This window comes from Zootoca vivipara, chromosome 12 (assembly GCF_965207765.1).
Source record: "Zootoca vivipara chromosome 12, rZooViv2.hap1.1, whole genome shotgun sequence".
Taxonomy (NCBI): Eukaryota; Metazoa; Chordata; class Lepidosauria; order Squamata; family Lacertidae; genus Zootoca; species Zootoca vivipara.
The window spans coordinates 3522295-3539484 of NC_142595.1; the positions used below are offsets into that span (position 1 = coordinate 3522295).

The window sequence follows — 17190 nt, forward strand, 5'->3', positions numbered from 1 at the left end:
TTGCCCAGAACCTGGTGGCATTATTGTTACCTTAAGCTCCTCCTTACAATGAGCAATCAGTGTTCATGGCCAATTCGTGTGAGCAAATAGCTGCCAGGTTTTGGACAAAAAAATGTTTCCCGAAAAGCAAAATACACAAGAGACAAGCTAGACTGGATCAACAAATCAGGTATCTTCCTGGTGTGCTCATCTGCTCATATTGCACGAATGGAGTCTTTCACATCCATTGTGTTGATTAGCTGCCACTGGATGACATAGCTGGATTTGTTCTGAATTTAGTGTAATTAAGTTTACAGTAATGAAGTTTAGTGTAATGAAGTTCCGGGTGTTCCCCATAAGCCTAGCCTCGTGTTAAGCTTGACAAATGGGTTCCAGAGGGTCTGTATTAAAATATTCAGTGCTCATTGTTCCATCAAAGCAAACAGCCCTATTATCAATTATAGGTAGGTAGCCGTGTTGGTCTGATGCAGTCAAAACAAAATTTAAAAAATCCTTCCAGTAGCACCTTAGAGACCAGCTATTATCAACACTCTAGATACTGAGCTTGTCCCCAGAAAGCAGTTGGATATATATAACTGATAGTAACTATCACTATTTCAATACCAACAGGACTGGCACACTCACAGACCCTTTCTAGCAACCACTAAAACCACCATCCTGCAAAAACATGCTGAGAATTCTACAGACTTCCTTCTTCCCAAACCTGACATTTCAAAATGTCAAAAAACAAAGGTTCCAGGCATACAACGGCAGTGCTTAACAACATTATCATCATTATTTTGGATTCATGCTTGTGGTACATGCTGAAGAATGCATGGTTGTAAAGTCACAATAAATACCTTCCTTAACAATTAGGATAAAGACAACTGCAAATGACAGATGGCCAGTGACCGGACAAGGGCCAACTTCAAGGTGCTGGCCTGTGCGAAGGAACAGTCAGAGTTACTGTAAGCAAATCAGTGCAGCCAACTCTTCAGCGTTTACTCGGCCTGTCAAAGAGATAGCTATTAAGAATGGCAGTAAAGTTGACCAATCTCTATTTTTCTACAGAGGAGATACAGCTGAACCGTATTCCACAGAAAACAAGACTGAGGACTCCACTTCTGGCAAACCTCCAAGAGAAAATTACAGCTATTATTTTACTGGATTGTAAGTTCAACACAGTGTGGTATTTACTCAATCATAAAGACAGGACACATAAAAATCACCTTATTGACTAGACAATTACTCTTCAGCATACACACACAGAAATCCTTCAAATAAATAAATACATTATGTATGTTGTCCTTTTTCAGAAAATATGTTAATTATATCCTTTTTTCTCCCTTAAAAGAAGCAACATTTCAGCACTATTTAGACTGGCTCACTGGAACATGATGGCTGATGACATCATTTGTAAAACAATGAATCTGCATTTAATCTTTTCTACCTTTGTTTTGCATCAGCAAACAATCTGACAATTAAATTCTGTCTGCTTTACACTGAGTGAACAAGAAAACAACAAATTTCCTTTATTTTGGAACTATTTAACCAACATAATGAATCAAAATGTTGTTTAAGGTAATGATCCAGACAAAGCAGATAATTTCAACTGGTAGTATTTCAAATACCGGTAGATATTTGGGTGGGGGTTTGAACTGTCATATTTCATGTTTCTTGCAATCTTACAGAAATAGTAATACATAACTTCAATGACACATAGTGTTTTGGTTTTTGGTTTTGGTTTTTTAAAAAAGAAAATATATTCGGAGGCTAGAAGTGAGAGCTGCAATTTCCCTTTTCTTTGAGAAGATGGGACAAGTGGGGTCTCAGTTTTCTACTAATGGAGGGGGAAAGTTGCTTTAAATTATTGTTTCTGCTCTTGTTCGCAAATGGTTGAAATAAATGTATTGGCTTTTACAGGATAGCACCTTTTTAAAATAAAAATAAAAGTCAATAGCCATTTAATTCCCTTCAGTTAAAGGCTGAATTCTTACATTTGAGGTGCATCTGTTCCATATTAAGACATTGTTCGATAAAATTAATCAAATTGAGCAATTGGATTCTTTTTAGCAAAGCTACTAGCACACGTAGCCTCCACTGTAGAAAAAAAAAGACAGCAGAACAAGACAGAGAATTAGGCATATAGGAATGTTTGCGATCTGCTACCAGTACAGACGAGGTGTGGTGAGAGAGCCCTTGGGTGTGGTTTCTTGCTCAGAACGCGTTGCTGCTTCCTTTTCACTGCCATAAAGCATGAGGAATGTAATGAAGTGGTGCTTTCACTGCAAGTCTCAGTCGATGTCAAAAGTGGATCCTACAAGACAGCTTTCCAACATAGTCTTTTTGGCATTGACAGCAACAGGTGAGACTCGTCTTGCTCACCCCTCACAGGTGAACCTTCCTTCAGGCTTTGAACCTTCAGGCTTACTTGCTTCCTTGCACTTTCTGATCATAGGTGCCAGCGTGCTTATACCCAGATACATAGCCAGATGTGTCCACCAGATCTTCACGTCCTGCTTTGCCTTTGCCTTTCCCAGTTGGATCAAATCTCTCTTTATGGGAACCAGTGAAACGCGTTGTGTCTGTAAGCCGTGAGACAGTCGGAGATGAAATGGCTTTCTATTAATGGGGTGAGAGAAAGACAGACAGAAGAGGGCATTAACAGTGTAATTGGTATTTGAAGAAGTGTGCATGCATACTATTTTATCTTTATAATGTAAATAACACACACACACACACACACACACACACACACACGTGCATGAATATATATGTAAATCAAGGTACTAAAACTTCATGGTCCTGAGGACCACTGTTCTGCTTTGCTTGTTCCTTGCAGACCACCAACCATGACTGGCTCATGGCTTTTGGCTTCCCCAAACAAAACAGGATGGGGGGTTTGAATGCTCAGTCAATAACTGGGATCAAATGAACCGTCACAGTACTGACAAGTTTTATTCAGTACTGCTCCAGCAGTTCCTCAAGCATAATGAGATGTGAATTGCCATGTGATGTTTCAGCCGTCCTCCTAAATCTGGTGGTGGTGGGGAAATGATGTTTATATTCATAAGTTTTGGGGGGAGGAAATTCTATCCCTGGTCTACATGAGCACTTCTAAAACATATGTTCAAATAGCCGGTGGTTTTGCTGGTGCTTTCAAATGCAGTAGGCACTTCTTCTTGAAATGCCCACATTGTTTGACAGCTAAACCACCCATGATGTAAACAGATTTAGCTCCTTAGAAGACCTAGAATCAATAGAACTCTGGGATGAGTTTTAAAACATAACCCAGCTTGCACCAAGAAATGGGCCAGGTGTCCTCTCTGTGGTCAAAGCAAAGGCAGAAAACTATGCAATGGTGCTTACCTTTAAAGCCCTACTCAGCCTAAGACCTGGGTACCTGAAATAACAGCTGTGCCCACACTTATCTGCCCCTTTACCGAGGTCATTTTCTAAGGGTCTCCTCTAGCTCCCTCCACCACCCAAGGCAAGGTGACCCGTGACAGAGAGCTCTTGTCGGTGGTGGCACCCCAAACCAGAGGGCATGGGAAAATAAACACACATTTGCCAGATGCTGAACAGTTAACATTGTTGGCACCAGGCAGGTGTATTTTTATCTGCACAGGCTTTTGAATATATTTTAATGTAATAATGGTTTTTAATGTTTATGTTTTATTTATGTTTTATCTTTCTTTTGTAAACTGCCCTGGACATCCTGCAAAAGGGTACTATAAAAATGTTGACATTGTTCTCGTAAGTGTTATGTTCTTTACATTGTGAGGTATTCCTGACCTCTTGGCAACTACTGTATGTTGGAAAGCTCTTAACCAAGTTTTCATTTGTTCACCTTTACTTCCCAATGGTGTCATGCTTAGTACAATCCTTGGGAATTGTTATTTTTTGTGACTTTCTTTGGGAAATTACAACAGCAACAAATAGATTGATACAACAAATTATGCAATCAATCCAATTGTGTTTTTTTAAAAAATTACATAGTGTAGCATAAAATGAGTGATGAGATCTCTGTCTGAAAGGTCTTATCTAAAAATAGACAAGAAAGTGGGAGAGGGAATTGTGTGAATAATATATTATTATTTCAGTGACAGCAACAGGTTTAATTACAGTAGGATATTAGGACTGCACAGAGTTTGCTTCTACATCATTGCAGAGGATTGTGGGACACACTCTCGGTTCACAGGGAGAGTTGGCCATGTCTAAGCATGAATGCTTGGACAAGTAAACTACTTCCAGCTTGATAGCTAGACCTTAACCATCCTGCCCTAGGGAAAAGCCTCACCTTCCTGAAGGGCTGGCCCAGAACGTTTCGCTGCTTGAGGCAAACCTCCCTGCCGCTGCACCCCACTACAAGCATGCGCTGCTGCCTCCTCCTCCTCCACGGACACACCATGCTGCTGCCATGTCCCTGCCTCCTCCACCCTGGGTGTGCCCTGCCACCACGGACACCCCCCTTGCCACTGCCACAGGGGGCAGCTTTGGTAAGTAGGTGGTGGAGGTGTGGCAGCAGAGATGAAGCACAGTTGTACAGGCAGAGGAGTCCGCAAGCGGCATGCTCCTTGGGCCCAGGTCCGCCGCCCGAGGTGTCTGCCTCACAGCCCTGCCTGCCTGTGTGGTACAGCTAGCCTTGCTACAGCATTTTCTTACTATCTGGCCATCATAAAGGCCACTTCAAAGGTTTCTGAATTAAAGCACTGCATTTGTCTTCAGTGCATTTATGGGAGGTGACCATGCACACCGTCCAATATGCCCAGATCCCCTGCAGCTTTCAATACTGAAAAGGAAAGTCATTATTTGGGTTTAAAATACAGTGGTACCTCGGTTTATGAACACAATTGGTTCCGGAAGTCTGTTCATAAACTGAAGCGTTCATAAACTGAAGTGAACTTTCCCATTGAAAGTAATGGAAAGTGGATTGATCCGTTCCAGACGGGTCCGCGGAGTACTCAACCTGAAGCGTACTAAACCCGAAGCATGGGTGTAATTGGTTTCGGAAGTCTGTTCATAAACTGAAGCGTTCATAAACTGAAGCGAACTTTCCCATTGAAAGTAATGGAAAGTGAATTAATCTGTTCCAGATGGGTCCGCGGCGTTCGTAAACCGAAAATTCGTAAACCGAGGTGTTCATAAACCGAGGCTCCACTGTAATTAATTTATTAAAAAATTAAAACAAGTTGCCCCTTCAGCATGTGGTAGAAATTTAAGAGGGATATCTGATACTTGAGCAAATGCTATTATTTTCACTGCGGACTGGTGCCAGTAGAGATTTTGCCAGTGCCGAGAAAACAGTAAGAGATGCAGGACCGACCTAGTCGTGAGGCAACTGCCTTAGGAGGCAGGATCCATGGGGCAGTAGATCCCATACATAGATCTTTAGTCCCCCCCCCAATCCTGATGTACCCTCATCCCTTCTTGCCTGGCCAGGGAAGGAAGCACCATTTTGTGGTTTGCCTCAGGTGCCAAAATGTCTTGGGCTTGCCCTAAGGACTGGGGATTCCTTCCAAATTGCTCCTAACTGAGTAAACGTTGGGCTTTCCAAAGTCCACCCAAAGGAATGATGAAACATTGCCACGTCCTTTCTCAAAGCTGGTGGCTGCAAGCCTTTCTGGCCACCTCTTAACACAAATCATTCTGGGAGACAGGGTGATTGAAGAGTCTGCCTCTAAAGGCATCTACTTCAAAAGAAAAATGGAATTTGAGCTAGGAAAACCCATGGGCTCTGCTGGACGTGCTCAAAAGAACCTCGGAGATAACAATTCAAATGGAGTAAGAGTTTCCATTCCTTTCTTTTTCACCGCTCATTGTGGATGCTGTGAAATTTATAGGTTGGATGGAAGAGCTCAAGTGACAGCTGTTCTAAACTTGATTAATGTCCACCATGCTTTGCACATCTATCAACCAAGGCATCAAAGAAACAGCAACGGTCTCCGATACAACAGTGGGGTCAGCCTCTAAGAAACCACAGGTTCACTTCTTTGCAGTTTTCCTAATCCATAGCAATCAACCATGTACATGTCACATTATTCTTAAGTCAAATCTCAGCTTGTCCAGTAGCTGTGCAGTCAGAGGCTTCTGATGGGAGTGCCTGCTTCACAGAAAACACTGTTCAAGATTGCATTTTGAATTTGGGGCACCTTTGTGTACATATCACACATCGACCACATTACATGAGTTAGGGGGATTCTATTCCCAGGCACAGGAGCAGGTTGTCCTCCTTCATTGATCAATCTCAGGCTTTCATCATATTAAGTTCTGTTGAGGTAAGAAGCAGAGCGTGGCCCTCCAACTCAGCCATCACCTCAGCAAACGTCTCAGCTTCAGTTCAATTTCTGTAAAGTGCCATGGGTCTTGAACCAGGAATAATGGCATCGCTTTCTCCCAGTAGTGGATGGGGGTGGGTGGGCTGCCACGGCTTACCTAACCTCCAGCTGGTTGCTACTGCTTACCAGGAGATGGAGTCAGTGGTGATACCAGCGTGTTGCAAATGTACTGGGCTCGGCTCTGCTGGCATATTTGTACTGTGCCAATCTTTCTCCTCATCTAGCGCCTGGTATGTCGCAGAAACACAACTAACCAGAGGTCAGGTGAGCAGTGGCAAGCCACTGCTGCTTACTCCCTATCATGGTATTTGGTAAAAGAGCCTCTGGTGCCCTTAAACCCATAATATAATGCATTGTTGATAAAGCTTGGTGTGAAAGAGGTAGTGCCACGGCCTGCTTGGCAATGCCATGGGCTGGTGATGGCTCGCCTTCTGTTAATCTTCAGAATTGGCCCTGGATTTTGAGAGTAGAAGCAAGCAACTCATTTCCAGTTAGGACTGAGCTGCAGCTTGGTGATCTAATACCCAGTGTGGCTTAGAATGCACCACAATGTGCATCCACCCCTTTTGGGGGGTGGGGAATAGGTAAGCAAAGACAGCCACACTGTGATTGCCCCTTTGTAGTTCAAAGTTCTCACTTTCCATTTAGCTGTATGTTGATGAGCACTGTGCGGACTAGAGCAAAATTATTTATACACGTGGCAAAGGCAAACTAAATGGCTGGGGTATTGTTCTAAAAAAGGAATGATCAACTGACTAAGCTTGGGCAGCTCAATCCTCCCAAATCCTACTATTTGGAGACTGCACCATGCCCCCCTTTGACATCACTGACAGCCTATGTATTATATATATACAGTGGTACCTCTGGTTGCAGACACAATCCATTCTGGGGTGCCATTCGCACCCCGAAAAGTCCGCAACCAGAGCAGCACTTCTGCACATGCGCAAAGTGTGATAGAGTGCTTTTGCGCATGCACGAAATGTGCAGAATGCTTCTGCGTGTGCGGCAAAACCCAGAAGTAAACACTTTTGGGTTTGCCACATTTGCAAGCTGAAAAGAGGCAACCTGAAGCAGACGCAACATGAGGTATGACTGTATATATATATACACACACACGTCACTAAGCTTGCAGTAGAATGGGAAAGATGCAAGAGCGAAAGAGCTGATTTTATTCTCACTGAAGACTGGCTTCATCCATTTCCACCCTTGCATCATTCACTCATTTAGCCACGTTATGTGTGGGGTGGGGGTGATATCTGCTGGTACAGTGGGAGCCACACAATGGCATGGTACAGAGAGAAGGCTGCTATCTTTGTTCTGAATTGTTCCATGGCTGATAAGCAAGTGGCATGTTATCAAAGTCCTACAAACCAGAAAGCCCACATTCTGAGAATTATGCAGTAGGAAAAACAGAATTTCTGTATTTTGCACATTTTAACTGAAAACAAGAAGTTTCTAGTAGAAATCAAAATCTTTACGCTTTAGGTGAACAGGAATATTGGTCATTAGGCTGCATCTCTTATGCAATGTTCTTGCTTAGCAAAAGCGGCCCTGCCACAGAGAACCTTAGAGTGAAACCAGATGAACATGCTGCTGGGTTGATCAAAACTTCAGGACTCTTCTTGTGAGAGAAAATGAGAAGTCTAGATTTGAAGAGAGGCCTTAGAAAAGAATGTAAGAGTTACTGAACATTAGGCTCCCATACCGTGACTCCAGCTATGACGGGTGCCTTCCCTTCAATGAGCTTGTGCATTTCTTGCACTGCTTCCTCGTTGCTCTTGTCTTTGAAACGCTTCTTGGAGAGCTCCTGAAGTGCTTCCTTGAACTGCTCAAAAGTAATTGTCCTGGATTTCCCCCTAAAGCATACAAAACAAAAATGGGAGGCGTTACAGAAACATCTCAATGTACCTATAAGGATTACTGCGCAAACAATATTTACTATGTGGACCACTAAATCTCCCAGTTTCCATGTCCTATGCAACTCTTAACAGAACATCTAAACTCAAGTTTCAGCTCTAAAACAGTTTTACTGTCCCCACAGGTTGCCTTCTGTGCTTTGGAGAAGTCAAAGAGCCATTTGACGTCAGAAAGAGAATAGATCATTGTGAGGCACCTTCCCCTTTGCTATCAATCTTTGTTATTAACAATGTAAAGCCAGTTTTGGAATATTTTGGAAAGATGTCACTGCTCTGCTCCTAATTTTCTCAAAACTGGAGGAGGCTATAGGTGAACATATGAGGTCTTAGTATGGGAACAGGGGCACAAATATTGGCCTTGATCTAGCTAAAGTCAGTCCCAGGCCTTACGGTGAAACCCTATTCTTGTCCACTGAAAAATAAGTTGCAACAAACTTGTTGCAACTTTCTTAATCCCATTGCTTTCAGTGGGACCTCCAACACAATCTTATGGTGGTTTAGTTAGAATTTAGTTCTGCGATGCTCAGTTGGGGGACTTACAATAAAAAAATGAGAAGATACTTAGTCACAAGGAACTTTAGTTGAATCGGGGCAACTGGCTTTTAAGAAAGTAAAATGGCAAGATGACAGCAATAAAAGGAGGGGGGAGGATCCCAGAAGGTATTTTGGGGAGACTTTTGATATGCAACAGAAATGGTAATATTGAGCATTTTGTGACCATTTTTTTAAGCAAACACAGTGAATAGTGTTCACACAAAAACATACAGGTCACACCTATCCCATTCTGCTGTGTTCTTAAATTAATTTTTTGTTGTGTCGTCACTGACTGGCAGATAATTGATCTACCTGGAAGTTTGCCCTGAGGCTAATCAAGTATCATCCCTGTTCTTGAGCAGATGCCAAGAGATCTGCGAGGAGCAATTAAGTCATGACCTTGGTCTTAGAGCAATGGCTTCACAGAGGAAAAGAGGGCCATGCTTTTAAAACCCCTGCTCTTCTCGCACCAAGGAGCCACACATGAGCTTGTCGTACTTGTTGCACATTTTATTCAGTTAATCTGTTACCAGCTACTGATACAGTTATTTTAGCTGAGTTATTACTTTAGTAATCAGTCCTATGTATATTCTTTTCCTTGTCATTTCTCTGGTTTCAATGGCTTTTGAAAAGTATCTGAAACATACTGCATTTCTCAGCTCAAAACTGCTCTGTATGTCCACTTACTCAACACACATGGATTTTCTCCACCCACCCAGAAACAAACATAATAACCAGACTAGACTCATGCATAACAAACATTAAACCAAACCATGGTTTACTGTAAATGCATGTCAACCCCTTTCCTTGGTCCTGCTTCTTCCATGCTTCCCACAGCTAAGCTGTGGTTTGGCTTACAGGCATACTGCTAAACCAATCTGTGCCATCATTAGTCCATTTTCCTGGAAACTTAAAATAGCTCCCCTCCCTCTCTTCTCTGACCCCAGAGTCGGAAGTTAATAAAATAATAATAATAATAATAATAATAATAATAATAATAATAATAATAATAAATACCGTACTATTGTGGGGACTTCCAAACTGGCCTGACTTCCAAATGGTCTTACATCTCTCCTCACTCTTAGTAGGAATCTCCCTTCTCTGTAGTCACATGGTCACACAAATTCACAAACTGCTTCTCAGCCTTCCATGCTCTCTCTCTCTCTCTCTCTCTCTCTCTCTCTCTCTCTCTCTCTCTCTCTCTCCCCCCCCCATGCTGTGCAGCTAAAATCTAACTCTCCTATAGGTTGTGGAACTGAAGGTGAACTGAGGACAGGCAAAGGCTGAATACTCTGTTCCAGTTCTACACTTTCAGGGATTTGAAAGAGGCAGAATGAGCCTCAGGCTCAGAATTATTCGTCAATAGTCGTACCACATAGAAACATGAGCATAAGCCAGTTAGGCAGTGAGTGCCTGACCTAATTACGGTACTCAGTTTCTAAGATAAATCCTAAAAGATATTGAGCAATATTGTCACCAAATACTCACCATGGTTCTACACACATCTCTAATTTAGGGCAATTTATTTTACTCAAACTGGACTGAATGTTATATCACATAACAACACCCAGGTTAATTAAAATTAGTTTGGAGAACTTAGGTTGTAAGTGGGCTATCCATCCAGGGAAGATGCTAATTCCAGTTTATTTTAGTTCTTCCAGGTTAGAAATTAAAGTAATAAAACAGTCTAAAAAGACAGGCCCCACCTCCTGCACTCAAACAGCAGCACCTTTCTCAACTGTGTTCAGCTGTCAACTGTAATAATAGGAAATGCCTGGCCTCTTGGAAAATGGCAAGGTCTATATGGGTCAACAAGGGAAGTCAATGTGCTAGATAACTGTACAGTACCTGCTTTGTAGGTATAGAAACTTCTACATAACTCTCATCCCAAACAACCCAATGCCAGACGTCACCATGACCAATTTCAGTGCTAAATGAAGTCAATTAGGATGAATGAGCAGCCTGAAGCTTTTGTAGGCAATGGTCTGCCCCCATGGCTAAGAGGGCCAGAAAAGCTGCCTTTAAACAGAAGAGGTTTCCAATGCTGGGGAGTAAAATATTACACATCCTAAATGGGAAATAAAAAAATTAACAAAACAAGAATGTTGCTCCTATCACTCTCTGTGTGTTCACTGCGCCAGCGAGGGTAGGGTGGCAAATCAACCATGACCTCTCTGTTATTTATTCATTTATATACTGCCCTTCATTTGAAGATTGCAGAGTGATCTACAAAACAAAAACACAAAATACGTAACAAAAACAAGCAAACCAACCAACCAATAACCCTCGCCCACAAGCACATTTAAAAAGTCACACAATGTTAATCAGCTAAAGGCCTCGTTATGAAGGAAAGTTTTTGCCTGGCGCCTAAAGGCATATAATGAAGATGCCAGGAGAGCCTACCTAGGGAGAGTACACAAAGAAGGGCCTCAGATTATGATCGCAGGGTCCAGATTGCCTCAGAGGGAGAGAAGCAGTCCTTGAGGTTTTCAGACTTTCACAGGTCAAAGCCAGCACTTTGAATTGGCAGCCAGTGCAGTGGGGCCAGAACTGGTGCTATATGCTCAAACCATCTTGTCCCAGTAAGCAACCTGGCCAATGAATTTTGCACCGGCTGAAGTTTTTCAACCGTCTTGCAGCTGAAGAGGTGAACAGGCTACAGTCTTGCTGCTTAACGCTAATACAGTGGTACCACTACTTACGAATTTAATGAGTTCCGAACGCACATTTGTAAGTCAAAAAAATTTGTAAGTCGAATCCCATAGGAATGCATTGGGAGAAAAAAATTGTAAGTAGAAGCAACCCTATCTAAAAATTCGTAAGTAGAAAAAATCCTATCTAAACCGCATCCAAGATGGCGGACGGAGCTCCATTCGTAAGTAGAAACATTCGTAAGTAGAGGTACCACTGTACATTCTATGGGCTGCATTTCTTTGTAACTTATGAAACTGACTTGGTTGCAACAGCTCACTACTGCTCTTTCTTTGCCTGCAAAGCTCATGGCAAACGACAGAGCCAGGAAACAACACCTGTATTTTGTCTGCCAATCAAGCTGAACAAGTATTCCAGTTCCAAATATGTAACAGAAGGAAGCTGGCATTGAGGGAGTCACCCTCAAAACTGCACCGCCCCCCCAGCCAACGCTGTTTGGTTGATAAATCACATTGTTGTGGCAGAGAAGAAAAGAAAAAGGAACCTAGCTGGCAGTTTCTCCCACCTCCTATAAAAGCCTGCACACTGCTGTTGTCTTAAATTAAAGGGGGCTCTGTGGACACAGAAACAGTGCTGGAAGGAATCTATCTGGAATATTAACCTCTAACCAAGAAAGGCCAATTTAGAATAACCAAGCAAAGCACTCCAACTAGTATGGAATGTGTTGTCACTCCAAGCAACAAAGAATTGTGATATAAACAGACCACAGAAACATCCCCAAAAGTAAACACAAAGCAGAAAAAAAATTCTCCAAACTGAAAAGCATCAACAGCTGCTGTTTTCAATAATTTTCTGCTGCTTTATCAACCTACTATTTTGCACATGAAAGTGAAAAATGAACACGAGAATGACCTGGACTAGTGACTCCACACCACTGGTCCAATTGTCAGATTTTAAAGCCATCCTTGTTAAAGGTTGTTTTTTTAAAAAAAGTTAAGTCCAGTCAAAGGCAACTATGGGGTGCAGCACTCACTCATCTTGCTTCAGGTGAAGGGAGCAGGCGTTTGTCCACAGACAGCTTTCTGGGTCATGTGGCCAGAATGACTAAACCGCTACTGGCGCACAGAACACCGTGAAAGAAGCCAGAGTGCACAGAAACGCTGTTTACCTTCCCACCACCACCTATATATCTACTTGCACTGGTGTGCCTTCGAACTGCCAAGTTGGCAGGAGCTGGGAGCTCACTCCATCGTGGGAATTCGAACCGCCAACCTTCCGATCAGCAGGCCCAAGAGGCTCAGTGGTTTAGACAGTGCCACCTGATTCCCCTTTGTTACTCCATCCTTGTTAAACCCCCTTGTTACAACCTTTACCAAAGGTGTCGTGGGCTTTGAAGACACTCGAGCTCAGGATGAAAGGGAGAAGCATGCTAAAAGGAAGTCACTTTTGGCAACCCCTCATCCTGATCAACTCCCACCCGGAAACCTATGTCCCCACTGCGCAACAACGTGTGGATCCAGAATTGGCCTCACAATCTCTTACTGTTAAAACAGTGTTCATAGAAGACAATCTTGCTCGGCTACGAGTGATCGCCAAAGAAGAAGAAGTTACTGAGTATCCTTGTTACTGAGAGCTGGTCCTGCAGCGAGACTGACCATCTTCCAGGGACAATTAGTCTGGTTATTGTAACATATAGCAGATATGCTTTTTACAGACTAGGTAGGATAGGTAGATATATCATGCACCTTGAATACAGCTCAGTTTTCATGATCTTACCTCATTCCAACTGCACCTTATTTTCTCATTTACTCGGTCGCTCCCCGTATGACACATTCAAACAGGAGTTATATAGGCTTGATTTGCACATAATACTAAGCCAAACTATGGCGATGCATGAACTCATTGTAAAAAAAATTGACAAATTCAATTTGCCCCTGGTTGTCATGTCGCCTTGCTACCTGCAGCTAAGCCATGGTTTGGCTTAATGTTACATGCCAACTGGGCCACAGACTAATTAGCCTGGGGCACTGGACCTTGAGGAGTGACGGGAACTCCTCAATCTTTCGTGGTCCTCAATCTGTCTTGTTTGTAGTGCTGACAGACTGAGGACCATTTATCCAAGAACATGCAATCATGTGATACAGCTTATCCTGGTTTGCATCACTTCCGACTGCATATCTGAAGGTTTCCCAACTCTCTGCACGTAGAAAACTAATGCATTAGGGGAAAAGGTGCAGCCCAGAAAATCTCCCAGACATTTTCTGCATGCAAGGAGGGGGGTGGAGGTTGCGGAGCATCCTGTAACTCTCTTGCCTCAAGTAGTTCAGTTCATGAGAAACTTCACTTCATTTCACTCATAAATATAATGTTAAAGGCCCAGTTTATACACAAACAGACCATGTACAACTCTGTGGCGATTTGTGTAAATTATTGTCTGGGATCAAAGGACAAAGAAGTCAGTTTGGTTCCCATGGGGAGAAAATGTTTAGAGCTCCAATAAGCTTCAATGCTTTTGCCCCTCAGAAGCCACATTGTTTGGTGTTTAAAAAAGAAGTAGAGGAGGAGGAGAGAAATAATTTGCTGGAAGAACATGAAAGGAATGAAGGGGGAGGGGGAGATGACATGGGGGGGAGACCTTGACATTCACTAGCAATGCTTTTGCTGCTATTAAGGCACCACAGCTGTTTATTAGTAAACATCTGTCAAAATGCACAAACTCGTATTTCATGCTAGGGCTGAGGAATGTCTTGTTTTCAACATCATGATATATCACCTGCTAAACATTGTGATATACCAATATATTACGATGTCTGAAATAAGGATGGAGCTACGTAGAGGAGAACGAGGTAATGTCCTGGCAGCTGCTACTATTTAGGAGTCTAAAACTGATAATGTTTGAAATTACCTTTAGCATAGTACAGTACTACAACTGTAATTTTATAGCAGAGATAATTTTAAAGTAACACATGTTCTCTAAAACTAAAACTGCAGAAGTAATTAGTAGCACAGATATCGAAGTTAAGATGTTCCCTAAAATGTTCCCTAAATGTTCCCTAAAACTTTAATTACATTACTAAACAAGGAAGAAGCCAATTCTGTGTCATACTTTTAGATATTCAAATACTATTGAGTTTTAGTTGAATGTGTGTATATATCCCCCAACACCAGTTATTTGATTGTTTGTTAATTTTCTTTTATAAACCAAGCCAAACTAGAAAGAATGGATAAAATTTTACAGAACAAAATAATAGAAGGGAGACACAAACATGCAGAAGGGGAGAACGGAGAGAAGAGGCTTACAGAAGAGGGCAAGGTTTATTTTTATTTTTAAACTCAGAAGTAAATAAGCCCAGTTTATTTTTCACAGGACTAGAGCTTTCCAAGCAAGCCCTGGCTGAGGGCAACAGCCATTCAAAGGGCAGGACTGGACAGCAACACAGGGTTTTTTTGGGGGGGGGAGGTGAGAAGGAAAGGGCTTCCTGCTCTTGCGAGGGCCCCAGTAGGGCTCAGGTGTCAGATGGGCCCTACCGGCCGAGGGAGCCCAATGGAGGACGAAAGGGGCTCCCAGAAAGAAGTCTAGAGCTGGCTCAGATGGTGCATTGTAGATGGATATTGCCTGTTACTGTTGCATTGCGCCACTAAGCAGGAATGGGGAGCCTGTGGCCCTCCAGATGTTGCTTGACTGCAACTTCCAGCCAGCACTGTCAGGGATGTTAGGAAATGTATTCCAGCCACAGGCTCCCCATCCTAATCAACCAACCATTCTGGAAGTGCATGGGGAGGTGGAACACGCTCTACCCAAAACACATGCATTGGAATATACAAATCTAAGAACTGCCCTGAAGAATCAGCCCATCTAGTTGAGCATGGGCCTGTTCTCCAGTGCAACGCAGATCCTTACAGGAAGTCTGCAAGCAGGACCTGTATTCATCTGTGTTCCCCACTTCTGATTCCTGTTAGATATTTCTGCACTCTACAGTATTTCCACCACATTTAACATTAGCCTTCTGGTTCTTTCCCAACATGTTTTTGGATAGTTACTATTTTTTCTATTGTTCATTGCTAGAATTAGGTACCATCTCAACATTACCTTAGAGCAATTTTCTGTTAAGCTTGTATTTAAATGAGAACTGCTTCCAGAGTTTCTCTCAGACTTCTACGGAAATAATATGTCCAACATCTTAAGCTCGTTTAACCATGTACTCTTTCACTTGCTCAGGCTTGCTCTCATATTTTGGTTTGTATAATCTTAAATTATCCATACTTTCTCCATTTTTGAAATCACTTTCTCAGATGAACAGTTTGCTCTCAAGTACTCTAGTACTGAAAACACTCAAATCATGGTGGAATTTGAAGGTGTGTACATCTTATTTCAGAGTCCTCAGTCATGTTATTGTTGTTATTATTAGAACAATTATTTTATAAAGTTTGTATTTGTATATCTAAATAGGTTGCTCATAACTGGGAATCTTGTGGCTCACTACTGGCCAGTGACTATTTGCACCCCTTGAGAGGGAGGAAGTGGGAGGAAAACTGCTATGGCAGTCCATTCCTGACCCTCTTAACTCACCCCTACGGCACCCATTTCCCTTCACATTTCTCTGCCACATCCCTTTGTAAGATATGCTACAGCACATGGATTGATGGCAGTTACCATCCAAGTGGCATCCAGCCCGCCTTCCTGCTATGGAGCAATTTCTCAGGCCAGTGGAGGGATTGCTGAAAGCGTCTCCTAAGCCATGCCTCATATGCACTGCCCTGTGGCCTCTTGTGTTTACCGAGAAGTACCAGTATATCCAAACAACGCAGCATTTCTTTAAACAATAGTTTCCCACTATTGTTAAGCACAGAGCAAGTCAGCAATTGAACAGGATTAACAACAGCACAATGACCTGCTGTCCTGTTACAAGGCCACTCACTCATCATTTTCATGTTTCCATTCATTCATTCATTTTTTATTATTATTATATATTTGTAAGAGAGGCATTATCTTGTGGGACATTAAATTAGGAGTTCTATTGATATTAAATATGAACGAATAAGAAAAAGGCTGCCATTGACTACAAAAACAATTCATGTACTGATTTCCTTAAATTAATAAACCTATAATCCTTACAGCTGAGCGTATCAGAATAAAATAATAATAATGAACATTTGGATGGTACCACAAAACACTGCAATGCATAATACTTTACTGCTATGCTAGATGCCTACCTAGCACAAGCTGATAACCTCCATAAATGGTACCAGCAGGCACTCAGTTCAGCTGAGCAAAAGGCACATTATTCTGTAGAGCAGCGGAAAATTTCGTCACGCTACCAGTTCCAACATGCCCCTCGAGTTAAAGATGTTGATTCTTGAGCTAGACACATTATTTTTTCCTTAGCCTCTCCTCAATCTTGCAAATAAAAGCTGCTTTACACATCACATTTTTAAGGTGTACATACCCAAGATGCTTGGATATAATGTGTGTTTCCAAAAAAACCCAGTGTATTTGTAAACACATTTATTGGAGAGGTACATATTCAGGGAGCCGTGAGATATAATACTGCACCCTGATGATTGCACACTTAGGGATGTTTCCTCTGTAAAACAGTGAAGTGCTCCAGAATCCACAAACATTGCTAACCTGTAAATATGTCAGATATCATTGGCACACTGAGAGCTTAGAAAAGGATAAAAGAAGAGCTGGAATATTTTCCAGCTTATAAAACCTTTCCTCATTTGCCATAGCGAGTAGCAGTTAAAGAGACCTCCAATAAGAAGGAAAG

The 17190-nt window shown here is 42.2% G+C and overlaps 1 protein-coding gene across 2 annotated transcripts in view; it reads right to left on the reverse strand.

Annotated features, from left to right (window-relative positions):
• Window positions 1-752: 752 nt before the first annotated feature.
• The window catches only part of TPPP (tubulin polymerization promoting protein), a 43660-nt gene continuing 27222 nt past the window's right edge, over window positions 753-17190 (reverse strand). The window contains exons 3-4 of one of the 2 annotated variants that reach the window (XM_035134878.3): window positions 8023-8173; window positions 753-2601 (exon numbers count right to left, since the gene is read on the reverse strand). In XM_035134878.3, coding sequence (XP_034990769.1) covers window positions 2407-2601; window positions 8023-8173 — 346 coding nt within the window. In that variant the 3' untranslated portion in view covers window positions 753-2406. The remainder of the gene's footprint in view (window positions 2602-8022; window positions 8174-17190) is intronic. The other variant, XM_088656129.1, reaches the window with a different exon arrangement.